This window comes from Delphinus delphis, chromosome 6 (genome assembly GCF_949987515.2).
Source record: "Delphinus delphis chromosome 6, mDelDel1.2, whole genome shotgun sequence".
Classification (NCBI taxonomy): Eukaryota; Metazoa; Chordata; class Mammalia; order Artiodactyla; family Delphinidae; genus Delphinus; species Delphinus delphis.
The window spans coordinates 36,868,151-36,881,412 of NC_082688.1; the positions used below are offsets into that span (position 1 = coordinate 36,868,151).

General features: G+C 49.8%; 2 protein-coding genes across 4 annotated transcripts in view; one reads left to right on the top strand and one right to left on the bottom strand.

The window, feature by feature from the left end:
* Positions 1–2,728: 2,728 nt before the first annotated feature.
* RUSC2 (RUN and SH3 domain containing 2) overlaps positions 2,729–13,262 on the bottom strand; it is a 62,573-nt gene continuing 52,039 nt past the window's right edge. For 2 of the 3 annotated variants that reach the window (XM_060014560.1, XM_060014561.1), the window contains exons 4-14: positions 12,914–13,099; positions 12,604–12,744; positions 11,371–11,447; positions 10,985–11,159; positions 10,789–10,894; positions 10,067–10,113; positions 8,803–9,613; positions 8,572–8,709; positions 7,631–8,487; positions 6,809–7,164; positions 2,729–3,891 (exon numbers count right to left, since the gene is read on the bottom strand). In XM_060014560.1, coding sequence (XP_059870543.1) covers positions 8,286–8,487; positions 8,572–8,709; positions 8,803–9,613; positions 10,067–10,113; positions 10,789–10,894; positions 10,985–11,159; positions 11,371–11,447; positions 12,604–12,744; positions 12,914–13,099 — 1,883 coding nt within the window. In that variant the 3' untranslated portion in view covers positions 2,729–3,891; positions 6,809–7,164; positions 7,631–8,285. The remainder of the gene's footprint in view (positions 3,892–6,808; positions 7,165–7,630; positions 8,488–8,571; positions 8,710–8,802; positions 9,614–10,066; positions 10,114–10,788; positions 10,895–10,984; positions 11,160–11,370; positions 11,448–12,603; positions 12,745–12,913; positions 13,100–13,262) is intronic. The other variant, XM_060014563.1, reaches the window with a different exon arrangement.
* CIMIP2B (ciliary microtubule inner protein 2B) lies at positions 5,768–7,727 on the top strand. Its single transcript, XM_060014564.2, has 6 exons — positions 5,768–5,823; positions 6,227–6,450; positions 6,539–6,756; positions 6,966–7,017; positions 7,094–7,291; positions 7,591–7,727. The coding sequence occupies exons 1-6, from the start codon at positions 5,768–5,770 to the stop codon at positions 7,677–7,679; spliced, it is 837 nt and encodes a 278-aa protein (XP_059870547.1). The 3' UTR covers positions 7,680–7,727.

Below are 13,262 nucleotides of genomic sequence, written 5' to 3' on the forward strand. Positions count from 1 at the left end.
CCAGCAAAAGTAGACAGTTGTTTCTTGTAACAAAAATGGCTCCTACTGGAACACTTGTTTAATGATAATTTTGACAGTTTATTAGGTACCAATAACTATTCTGTGTTACATATACCATTTAAATTAATCCTTACAGTATTACCATTCTCATTTCATAGATGAGGGAAAAAGAGATTCAGAGAGGTTTACTAATTTACCTAAGATTGTACAGTTAGTTAAGTGATGGATCTAGGATTAAGCCTATGTCCTTAGTCGTGATGCCAGTATACACTTGAGGCTAAAAATTGCCCAACATTTAGACAATTTTTAACTGCTCTCTTAACTTGGGGCAAAGAAAAGAAGAGTGATTATACACCATTTTTTAGAAATAAATGAGAATTCAATCAAAGCTGAATTTAGAGGCAATTGGGGGTTTTTTGTTTGCTTGGTTAACCTAATTTTTGTTTTTTATTTACAGGTTTGTTGTGTTTGTGTGAGAAAATGTGGTTTATTTGTGCTTGTTGGGATTTTTGAGATTTTTCTTTGTGGCCTATTATAAAGTCAGTTGTTTTTGTTTAAATCTACATTGCGGTGTTTATACTGATTTTCTCTGTAGCTCTCACTCCTCTTTAAAATTGTAAAATCACTGAGGTCAAGAATTATATCTTATTCATCTATTCATCTCTGTAGTGACCAGAAGGTAATTACCTAGCTGAGATGGTTAATGAAAGTTAGTGGAGGGACTTGGCTGGTGGCGCAGTGGTTAAGAATCCGCCTGGCAATGCAGGGCACATGGGTTTGAGCCCTGGTCTGGGAAGATCCCAAATGCCGTGAGCAACTAAGCCCGTGCACCACAACTACTGAGCCTGTGCTCTAGAGTCCGCGAGCCTAGAGCCCCTGCTCCGCAACAAGAGAGGCCACTGCAATGACAAGCCCGCGCACAGCAACGAAGAATAGCCCCCGCTCGCCGCAACTAGAGAAAGCCCGCAGCGCAGCAATGAAGACCCAATGAACACAAAAATAAATAAGTAATAAATTTATTTAAAAAACCCAAAAAACTGGTGCTGTGGATTTGAAGAATGTTATACGTGTAAAAACACCAGAAAGAGATTCTGCCATTTCCTTTGCTTTGATCCATCCTCTATGCTCAGAGCAGTGATATCCAGATAGTGGCCTGTTTTCAGGAAAATTTATAAGTTGAATAAGGCTCATTTGGAGCTGCATCCTAGGAGGCACATGCACATTTTTTTTTTTTCGGTACGCGGGCCTCTCACTGTTGTGGCCTCTCCCGTTGCGGAGCACAGGCTCCGGACGTGCAGGCTCAGCGGCCATGGCTCACGGGCCTAGCCGCTCAGCGGCATGTGGGATCTTCCCGGACCGGGGCACGAACCCGTGTCCCCTGCATCGGCAGGCAGACTCTCAACCACTGAGCCACCAGGGAAGCCCTACACATGCACATTTTAAAGTATGAAACTTTAAAAATATAGTTGCGTTTAGAAATGACTCTAATTAGCAGATGCAAACTGGTATATATAGAATGGATAAACAAGGTCCTACTGTCTAGCACAGGGAACTATATTTAATATCCTGTGATAAACCATGATGGAAAAGAATATGAAAAATAATGTATATATAACTGAGTCACTTTGCTGTACAGCAGTAATTAACACATTATAAATCAACTATACTTCAATTAAAAAAATGACTAAAAGCACATCAAAGATTCTGCTATTTAAGAAAATCATATATGTATATATTTTATAATACATAAATATGAATATAAAATGTAAGATAAAATGTGTATACATAAAAATGTAAAATAATATGTATATATGTTTAAAACCCATATAATATTTGCATTGGCAAATAGAGAAGGGAGTAGGAACTAGAAGGAATCTTAATAACAATCCAGTGCATCTCTTTCATTTTACAGATGTGGAAACTGAGGCTCAAAGACTAAGCAATTTGCCCAAGCCTGCTCTGTTAGGCAGGACTAGACTATGGCCAGTTTTTAAATTTCCCTGTGTGTAGCTAATAAATCATCCTTGTTCAGATTCTGTTCTTCTTTAATATTTTGACTTCTTGAGCACTAAAACCAGAAAGTATATTCAAGTCTTATCAATACCACTGTTTCTGATCATTTCTATTTGGATTCTCCCCAACCCCACCCCATTCCACCTCTTTGGATGTCAACTGCACAGATTTGGGTTTTCATAATCCTTGATTTATGATACACTTTAATCATTGGCCCATGGTTTAATTAATTAATTCATTCGAATGTGTAATAATAAGCATTTATGAAATCACCATCCCAAACAAAAACTGGGACCTTGACAATAACGTACATCTACACGTATGGTCTCATCCCCCTCCACTGTCTCACTTCCATGTGAGGTAAGCAACTAAACTCATGTTCATCATTGCTTTCCTGTTTATGTAGTTTTATCGCATCTATATATTTTAATTTTAAAGGGTGTTATGTTGTATGTAATCTTTTGGAGTTCATTCTTTTCACTTTTTGTTTCAATTTTGGTTGTCTCTTGATCTGAGGAACTTTTTCCAAAGGTCTCATGATTTTCTTTTAATTCATCCTCATAGAGGGGATTTATGCTTGCCCAGTACTGACGTACAATCAAGTGATTGATCTGGGATCTATGTGAAAATTTTTTGGCTGATAAATATCCTGATTTTTAAAAATTGAGATATAGTTAACACATACCATTATATTAGTTTCAGGTGTACGACACGATTCGCTATTTGTATTTATTTACATGAAATTTTACAGCAATTCCCGGTCAGATCAAAGGCAGAGCACAAGAGAGTTGTAGACTGCCATTTGGGAGACCCAGCAGGCTGTGTGGAGTGAGCAGGGCACTGTCGTGACTTTCCTAACTGGACCTTCATCTTGTAGATGGGTGTAATCCCAGCGAAACATTTCTCTGCTGCCACATCCAACACTGGCCGCTGGGTGTGGCAGCTGTCGTCAGGAACAAGTTGTGGGTAGGTTACCATGACTGTCCCTCGGAAGGAGGCACCAAGGCAATGAGCATTCCTACAGGCCCCTCAGCTAGCTCTTCCACTCCTTTCCCAGGTTAGAATGTCCTTCCAATCTTCAGGGATTTAGAAATACTCTTTACACAGATGGAAACAATAATAGCAACAAGCCATTTCACCAAGAACAGTGAGCTGTTTCTTCACAAACCATGAATCTAAGACTAATTATAATTTGTTTCCTAACTTATATTAACTCTTACCCAGATTCTAGCTGCCATGGTCTTTTCTGCAGAAATTGTTCCAGTCTCTGCATCTTAATCTACATCCCAATTTTAAATTCTAACCTTTCCATTTCTCAACTTCACAGATTCTTTCCCCCGAACTCCCAGTCTTACTACTTTTTTCTTTTCTCCCATCCTACCAAATTCTAACTAAACACAATGAATTGCTATTTACTTATTAGCAAGTTAGACACTGGGCCAGCTGCTCTTTTTGCATCATCTCATCTACCATATCCTGCTCAATGAGGTAGTAACATTAGTTTACCCATTTTATAGATGAGAAAACTGAGGGCTGATGAGATGAATTTGGCCAGGGTCTGTATCTCTAGTGACTAGGATTAGAACTAGCGTTTTGTTTTTGTTTTTAGAACTAGTGTTTTTGTTTTGTTTTGTTTTACTTTTATATTATGACGCCTTTGGCTCTAAGTAAAAGAAAACTTAAAGTGGCCTTAACAATAATGAAATTATTTCATAAGAAGGTTGGTTAAGTCAGAGGCTCAACATTACCATCAAGGACCCAGGCCTTGCTATTCTGCCATCCACCCTGCATGGATTCAGGCTTTGTTCCCAGGTTAGCTTAGCTTTCCACAGGTTTCATGGTGCCTGCCAAGGTTCCAGCATCACATCCACAGAATTTCTAGAGGCAGGAAAAGACATCATTCCTTCTTGTCCATCTCTCTTTCTCTAATTTGTTGTGCATCTTTTTAAGAGCAAAGAAACTCTTCCCAGGACACTCCTTCACCCCAGCAGACTTGCCCTCATACTGTCCAGGTTGCCACAAGCCCATGCCTAACCAGTCACTGGCAAGGGGAATGGGACTACTATGATGGGCTTAGACTAATCCAGACTCATTCCTACGGCTGGCTCCAGCTTCCCTGAAGTTCCTGACTGCTTGGCAGAACAAAATTAAAGTTCTGTTAGGAAGAAGGGAGACGGGGGTAGGGAATAGGTATGAAGTGTGCAACCAACAGTGTCTGTTACAGAATCCAGAAGTCCAGGTTGTTAGCCTTGACATATTCCTGCTCTTCTGGGCTCTCCCCTCAGCTCCCACCCTCACTCTAGCATATTTCCTGGGAGCCAAGTCCTCTCTAACTCTAGCTCTAAGTGACACATACCAAGTGTTCTTGGCAGAACACTGAGGAGCATGAAATGTATTCTTTGGGGCCCTCTTGTGCAATTCCCAAGAAGTCAGTGACACATGCTGGGTTAGCCCAGGCACTGGCACAGTCAGGCGTGGGGAGGAGAGCAGAGGCTCTGCGTCCTGGAAAGGTGGACCAGCCTGGCCCTGAACCAGCCGTAAAGTTCTAATCATGCTCCCCTCCCCGCATCTTTTTCCTGGTCTGTACTGCTCTTAGGATCTGAATTGTTTTCTTAACAAATTCTAATTTGCCCCCTCATTAAACCTCAACATTACCTTCATATCTCCTTCCCTTGAACCCCCCCAGTGAGAAAACCTGTAACCCCTGAATTTACTAACCATCCATTGATCTCCCATTTGTGTTAGACGCTTAGAGACGATACTAAACAATAGGAAAGGAAATTAAGTTTTAGCAGCTGCGTGCCAGGTGCTGGGGTAAGTTCTTTCACACACACTATCTGACTTTATTTTTGACACCACCTTGGTAGGTTAGGCTATTTTAACCTTCATGTTAAGAGTTTAGGGATTTCAGGTTCAGAAGAAGCCACCTGCTCAGAGAAGGTAAGGTCGGCTCAAGCTCACAAGCTGTTAGGAGCCCATGGCTGCCTGACTTCACGCCTGTGCCCTTTCCCCTACCCCACCATTCTGGCTTCAAGGTGTTTGTTACAAAGCACATCTGCATACATTAATCTGAGCCTCACAACAGCAGCACCTGCATTTTATAAATGAGGATAGTAGGGTTCAGAGATACTAAATGACGTTCTGCCCCTGTACGGCATGCCTGGCAGAGCACGGCATATTTGTTGAATGGATGATGATCCGGATTATAGTAGTAATTCTTGTCCTTACGTTACTGAAAATAAACAATGTCACTGCCTAGAGGTCTTCAGGTTCCTTTTCTCCCTATCACCTCCCCCCTGGGCTTTCCTAGGAATTCCATCACCTTCAACCAAGACTCACAGAGCGTACAATCCACACCTCCTCAGGCAGGTGCTCAGAGAGGGGCTTAGGAAGGAAGGGCCCTCTTTCGAGACAGAGCTCAATGGGCCTGTCAGTTTTTGCTCCCCCACCTGCCACTTCAGGGCTTCCTTTGGTTCTGCAGTGGCAAGGCTGTATGCGGCCTTCTCCCTGCCCCCAGGTGGCAGGGCTGCCCTTGATCCGGAGTGGACGGACCAGTGAGCCTCTACTCCCCTGCGGCCCGGGCCCTGACAGCCATCACACTAGTGCCCCAACCCCTCTCTCCTCCCCAAGCCCCACCTCCTGCCTCTGGCTCGGCCTCCCAGCCCTTGACACAGTCAGCACACACAGCCCAGGAGCTCAGCTCAGAGAAACGGCTCAGAGAAACGAAGGGAACTTCGCCTGGGTTCCCAAGGCTATGGCTAGCACCTTCATACCAGGGCTGAACCCTCAGAACCCTCATTATATCCCAGGGTAAGACTTCTGCCCAGAGCACACGTGTTTGCTTCTGGGAACAGGGGTGTAAAAGGGTGTAAAAGGTGGCAGAGTTGTGCCACCTCGGCCTTGGGGGCCAGGTGGACATTCTGGTATGGGAGGCTTATGGCTGGGATGTCTATGATGTTGGATGGAAAAGGAAAAGCAAGGGAACAGTAGTAGCCGGGCCTGCTATGAAGCTTTGTGTTGTGCTCTCCATGGTAACAGGGTAGCAGCAGAGGGGAAGGGTTGAAAACCCAGACAGAGAACTAAGAAACGCCTGCTCCAAATATATACACAGCTGAGTCCAGAAGAGATCAGGGCTTCAGAGGTCTCTGCTTCTGCCTCTGGGGATGGTGAGGCCGGGGATTCTAGAGGTGAGTGGGTGAGACTTGTGCTACAGGTACACTGGACACTGCCCGCTACTTCGGTTCAGCATGGGCCAGACCTATGGGCAGATGACTGGGCAGCTACTTCGCGGCTCTCCTGGCCTAGCCCGGCTCCCTTCCCACCGCACACTTCTGCCTCCCATCCGGCCTCCAAGATCTCCCGACGGTCCCAGGAAAAGCCTGCCTGTCAGGCGTGGACACGAAAGGCTCAGCTCCAGCATGATCCCTGGGTACACAGGTATGTACCCAGGTATGAACAGGTACCCCCCATCCCAGAACATGGGTCCCACACACTAACAAATCGTCCTTGCCCCCTGCCTACCTAGGTTTTGTACCCCAGGCACAGTTCATCTTTGCCAAGAACAGCAGCCGGGTCTGGGCTGAGGCTCTGAATGATTTCACTCAGTGGTATGGGCGACAGAGGAGTCAGGAGCTGCCAAAGGAGGCCAAGGGAGAGAAAGACGTGGAGAAAGACCAAGAGCCAAAGCTGGAGGCAGAGCTAGAGACGGAAAAGGAGCCAGAGCTGGGGCAGGAGGTGGAACAAGTGAGACGGAGAAGGCTGATGGGGAGTACGAGGCGGGAGTGGGGAGCCTTACCTCTGTGTGGCCAGGTCTGGGGTGGTCATGTGTAGCATGGCTGTGGGACAGGGGATGTGGGCTAGACCGCCAGCCTCACCTCCCTGGGAGCTTGTGTTACAGCCCAGGGGCTGAACTTGATAGCCCTGTTTTTCTTCTATCAACTTCTCCTCAGAAGGCTTCCCCTTATTCCATGGATGACAGAGATCCTCGCAAGTTCTTCATGCCAGGTGAGAGGAAGTGGGTAATGACCAAAGGCCTGGGGAGGTGCCCAGGAGGTACTGACTTAGTATCCCCCTCCCCTAGGCTTCACTGGTTATGTGCCCCGTGCTCGCTTCCTCTTCGGTTCCAGCTTTCCTGTGCTCAGCAACCAGGCACTGCAGGAATTTGGACAGATGAAGTCAGGGGTCAGATCCCAGAAGGATCCTAAACATCTCCCCTCACTTTCCAGGACCTACCCTCAGAACCTGGGCCTTGTACCTAAATATGGGGGCTATGTGCCAGGTGAGGACAGCCCCCAGAGGGAGGCTTCGGGGACTGGAATATTTGTGTGTGTGTGTGTGTGTGTGTGTGTGTGTGAGAGAGAGAGAGAGATGGGTGGAGGTGGTTTAGGGCTTGGAACTAGTAGATATGGGGGGACCTTGGGTCCGCTTTCTCACTGGGCAGAAAAGGAAACTGATGTAGCTCCTAGGGAGTAGTTAGGACCAGATTTTGAAGGATAACTTGGAGGTTCTAGGCAACTGGCTGAGAAATAACTTTTCTATGCCTCTGGCTACAAATGACAGAATCTTTTGGCCACACAGGGTATAAGTTCCAGTTTGGCCGCACATATGGGCATCTCACCCATGATGCTCTGGGCCTCAGCACCATCCAGAAGCAGCTCCTGGCGTAGGTACCTAGACTTCAAGTTCTCTCTTTCCTTTTCATCCTATCCCAGCCATCCTTTTGCAAAGAAGAAAGATGGTCTGGAGGGTGGGAGAAGGCACAAAGAGAGAACGGTTTGGAGGCCGAGCACCTTTTTTATTAATAGGTGTAATAAATAAATAAATAAATACATAAACAGAGCCTGGGCTCCTCCTCCCTCCTCTGACCACCAGGCACTGGCCACAGCCTACTTAAAGCTGGGGGCTCAGGGAACTGGCCCCAATACTGTCACCCATCCTTCTCACCACCTGGCCTAGGGACCCCCACAAACGGGCCTTCTGGTCACCTCCCTCCACAGGGACATGCCTGTCTGTACCCATGGGAGGGCTGGCCAAGATAGGCGGGGGAAATTCTGGCAGCCCAGTGCTGCGTCCCTTCCCTCCTTTCCTGGGGGGAGATCTGGACGAGGTCACTGGGACAGTTAAGGGGGAGTAATTGATACTGAGCACAGGGGTATGCGGCCCCCAGCTCTCGGTCTACTCTCTGTAACCAGGCCAGAGGGCTTGGGAAGGGCTCTCAGGCTACGAGTCTAGGGGTTGTGAGGGTCCCTGAGGCCACCAGCATGCACAGGGCCTCAGTTTTGGCTACTTCCAGGGGTTGGACTTGGAGTTGGGGTCAAAGTCACATAGGCCAGAGGCACCAGGCCAGTGTCAGGGCCACGGCTGCAGCGCAGCCAGTCTCTTCCGGCTGGCCCCAGCACCCGCAGGATGTCTCCCTTGTGGAAGCTCAGCTGTCCAGGGCCTGTGGCCAGATAGTGGCACAGTGCCTTCACCTCGCTGGGGAAACAACAAATGGAGGTCAGAGAAACCCCACCCAGGGCCAAACCCAGCCCCCAAATCCCTCTGTCTCCCAGGGCTCACCATGGAGTGCTGGAAGGCAGGGCTGGAGACTGTGGCTCCTGCAGGCCCTCCTTGGGCTCTGGCTCCCGGCGGGCACCCACTGTTTGCGCCACTAGCTGGAACATGGACTTGTCCAGGCTGAGCCAGTCCGAGGGTAGCCTAGGGGATAGCAGCCGGGCTCTGGCTCTGTCTGTGCCCTGGCTTAGAGCAGGCACCCCCGTCCGTCTGTCCACACCAGGGGCTGTCTCTTACCTGTTTGTGGGCCGGGCCTCCCGCTGAGCCTTTCGGGACCCGAAGAGGTGTCCCCACTTGATGACCCCGGGTGAAGGCTCTAAGGCTCCTTCCTCATTTTCTGCTGGGGGGGCAGTGGGCCCCTCCCTCTCCCGGCTGCGCCTCAGCTCAGCCAGTACAGAATCAGGGGGGCTCCCCATCCAGAAAGGCCAGCCCCTCTCCCGGCCAAGGGTCTCCTCAGGGGCAGGGCAGGCCTCAGCTCCCTCCACGACTCCCTCTCGGGGGGGTGGCCCCCCACCTCCCGTCCCTTTCTTTTTCTCACTGCTGCTGCCACTGCTGCTATTGCTGCCACCCCGGGGGAACCTAGAGCCCTCAGCGGAGCCATCGATGTAGACCTGGGAGCTCTGCATGAGCTGGTACCACCAGCCAGCCTGCCCACTTCGGGCCCACCTGCCACGCCCTGAGCTCTCAGCTGCCTCTGTCTCCTTGTCTTCTTCCTCATCTTCTCCACCTTCTGGGGCACCCACACCCTTCACCCGCTCCCCACGGGCTGCCCCGTCCATGTCTCCAGGGCCCTCCTGGCTCCGGGAGCGGGCCAGCTGCAGTGTCGAGTGGGCGGACAGCAGCAAGTCCTGGGACACCCGCAGCAGCTCCTTGTGCTGCCGCTGCCGCTGCCCACTCTGCAACAGCCGGTGCTGGAACAGTAGGTCGAGGCTGAAGGGCAGGAGGGCCAGGGGCTGGAGCAGCAGCAGCAGTTCCTCCAGGAGGCCAGGGCACACCGTATGCGCCGCGTTCAGGAAACCCCACGGCTGGTAGTGGGTCTGGATGATATCTAGGGGAGAAAGAGAGAGGGACTGAGCCACACAGAGAAGCAGAGCCCGGCCTGGGGTGGGCCTGTGAAAGGCAACCTGGGTGGAGTCACTGTGGACTGCTGCACAGGCTGTGTGCCGTGCCACTTAGATGCACTACGGTGTAAACGATGCCTTCTGAAGTTGTGCAGTGCGGAAGCTCCACAATCTTAAGTGGCAGCCGTGAGTTCAGAGGAGAGAGGTTCCTGGCCACCCTGACTCCCAGATTGCCTGAGTATCCCGCTGACTCCAAGGCTCTAACACAAGCAGAGGCTGGGAGAGGACTTGGGTAGAAGCCCAAGCCTTGAGGATGAAAGCCTGTGTGGTTCTCCTCCCCACTTCTAGCATCTGAAAAGACAGCTGTGCCTCCCTCTTTCGATCCTCCGAGGTCTGGCCTCTGCTGAGTTTGCAAGACAGAGCAGGGTTCTGAGCATTACCTTCATGGTTATAGAGGTGATTAAACCAGAACTCCAGGGACCGGATGCTGTAGGGAGATAGGTGAAGAGAGTTGAGTCTTGTGTGGATATAGCCAGATGATAAGATACAAAGAAGACAGATATGGGGGGGCGGTCACGCACAGGGCAGAGGTATAGGTGAACATCTCCCTGCTATGGCAGTGATGCTACCTGGTTAATAGGGAGGGAGTGAACATGTGATTCACAAGCCAATCACTTCCTCTTAGAATGGAGTTGGCTTGCCCGTGACCCAGGAAGTCAGGGCAGCTGCTGAGTGAGAGGACAGGATAGCTCAGGACCAAAGGGGATGACCTCGGCCCATACTTGAGAAAAGAAGGATACTGTGATGTGGGTGCCAAGGTGAACTGGGTCAAGCAGGATTTGGAAGCAGTGCTGGAATGGACAGGATCAGGGTTACAATATCCAAAGAAACTGAGAACCAGGTTAATTTCCAAATGAGCCAGATTATGGATTTGTAAAAGCAGAAGACCATGTTGGTGATCAGTGCCAGAGACTGATGGGTCTGCTGGGAGACCAGTGACCTACTGAGAGAGGCTGTAGCTAGGTGGGGAGAAAGTGAGCCTGGGCCCTGGCCAAAGATCCTGCAGATCCACCCTTTCTGACCCAGTCTAGGGAGCTGGTTCTTCAGAAGTGCCAGAGCCCAGGGGAGGGGACCAGTGGTTTGTAGATTTCCACACACTCACTTGAGCAGGCCGAGGATGAAGGCGTTGAAGCGCATGGTATGACTGGTGAGCTCTGGGAATTGGCTGACTTTGTTGTACAGGCCGTGCAAAACCTTGGTGGATGGGCCTGGGAGGAAGCCAGAGTTGGAGGTCACGTGCCCAATCCTGGAACCCTGAAATTCAGCCTGGGGTCCCTATCTTGCCAGCCAGCACTTACCTAGCTGTGTGGAAGCCTCAACCACACTCCACGGGGTGTTCTTCCGCTGCCCGATGATGACATCCAGCACAAAGGCCTTGAGCCCGTCCTCCAACACCGCCCGGACCGCAGGGCACAAGTACTTCAGAACCAGGTGGCCTACATTGGGGCTCACAGAACTATTCCCCAGCTTTGCCTGTGGATGCAGTAGGGAAGTACAGGGAATCATCTGGAGCCTGACCTTGGTCCTTTCTGACTCTCTTAGTCCTTACGGTGCTTCTCTTGCGATCCCCATCTCTAAGTACCCAACTCTGAGTTCTAGAGGCAAGAGAGCAAGGGCAGGTGGTAGCAGAGAATAGGTGAGGGTCAGCAGGGTAGAGCTCAGCTCTCCACAGTTTCTTGCCTACCTTTACCCCAGGATCCCGGCTTGTGCCAAAATGGGCCACAATGAGGTCTACAGCCGTGTTAATAGCTTTCACCAGCCCTGCAAGTGAGAATTTGATGTGATGGGTCCCTAATCAAGTCCCTGGGCAACTCAGCTGGGACTGAGCCCTCAGTGGGAAGAGGGAAGGGCTTCCACACACACACACACACACACACACACACACACTCACTCTCTCTGTCCCTGCACACACAGCAGGCCCTGGCCTCTTCCTGTTTTTGCCCGGTTCTCAAGCCCCTCCTATTTTCACCTCCCTGCCGAGACCCACCTCAATGATTCCATTGTCAAGACACTCAACATCCTCACTTCCTTGCCCTCTTGCTCCAAACCTGGATCACTCTAACCATCTGTCCTCTCCACTCTGAGAAACCAGGCTATTGGCTGTTGTAGGAGAAAGTCCAGCGCTACTCACACCAGTGCCTGGGAGAAGCACTTCTTTGACGTGTGCCTTGTAGCACTCTTTGCTATGCTCTCACGTTGCCTTGCCAAATCTTGACCCCTCTCTCAAGCCCTTGGCTCTACTTCACACAGAGAACAGAGGCCACTGGTGATGAATTCAACTTCCCTGTCCATCCAAAAGACAGAGCTACATTACAACTATCTTCCTTCCCACCTGCCCTCTCTTAATCCCTTTCCAACTTGGAGGAAGGTGGCTATTCCCCTTCTTGCCTAAGGTTCTTCCCTCTCCCTAAACTCTGAGTCCCCCACTCTGCCTCTGCGAGGGACTTTAGCTTCATCTTTCTCCCTTTCACAGGCTGCTTCTCTAAGGCCCGCAGTTATGCTCAATCCTCTCCCCATCATCTCACTTAAACAGGTCTGCTAGATAGACTGGTTCCTTGTCAGTCCTTACCTTATTAGATGTTACCATCATGTTTACCCAAACCGCTAGAGCTTGTAGCACTTGAGCTCCCCCAGTATAGCACATGGGAGTCTCCCTCACTATACTTAGCTCCCTGAGGGAGGAAACTAAAACCTGATTCTTAAGCATCTGATAAAGGATCCTTGCTCACTTGCAAATACTCACGACCCACAGTACAAAGACTTCTGCCTCTTGCCCCAGTACCTGTGCTCTCTAATTCCCTCCCAGCACTTGGAGTCCTAGAACAGGAAAATATTCCGAAGGGCTAGATAGTAGGGCAACAGGCACAAATAGGTAGTGATAGCAGATTTCCCGTCCGGAGCTAGGAGTAATATTCACCTTTTTTCTGAAGAAGGTCAATGGAAACGGCCTCTGAGTTGCCATCTGGGGACAGACAGAACTCAGCTGGAGGCTTCTCAGTCAAGGAAAAGGGGTCTTGGAAGTCAGGACAGGTCAGTGGTAACGGCTTCACTACTTGACCTGAAAAGAAGAGAAAAATCAATTCCAAGGAATTCTCTTTCTGAGATGCAGCTCAGTTCAGTGCCTCATACCCTCTGAGCCATGTGATTTTGGGGACTGACCCCTTCTCTAGCCCCTCCCAGCTATGGCAGGGCCTGCCCTGGGTTTACTGGGGATCTGGCCCACACACCATTCAGCCGGCAGTTCAGATGGCCAGCAGCACTGAGGGAGCCAGGGAACTCAAAGATGGGGTTCCTTCGGGCCAGTCGACCATCCTGTGGCCTTCGGTCTAGGCTCCCTGACAGACCAGGTGGCCCTAGAGGGTTCTTCCTCCTGTATTCCCTCCACTTGAGTGCTTGAGGGGATAGATGGTTGGCTGAAAGCAGAACAGATTAGCAAAAGAGACAGGAAATAGTCAGAAGACAGCATTTCATACCCACCCAGTGGGCCCATATAAAACATGAGGGTTGGGATGTTAGCCACAGATGCAAACACTGTAACCTCTGACCCCAAGCTGGAGTATAAGAAACCATTCAGCG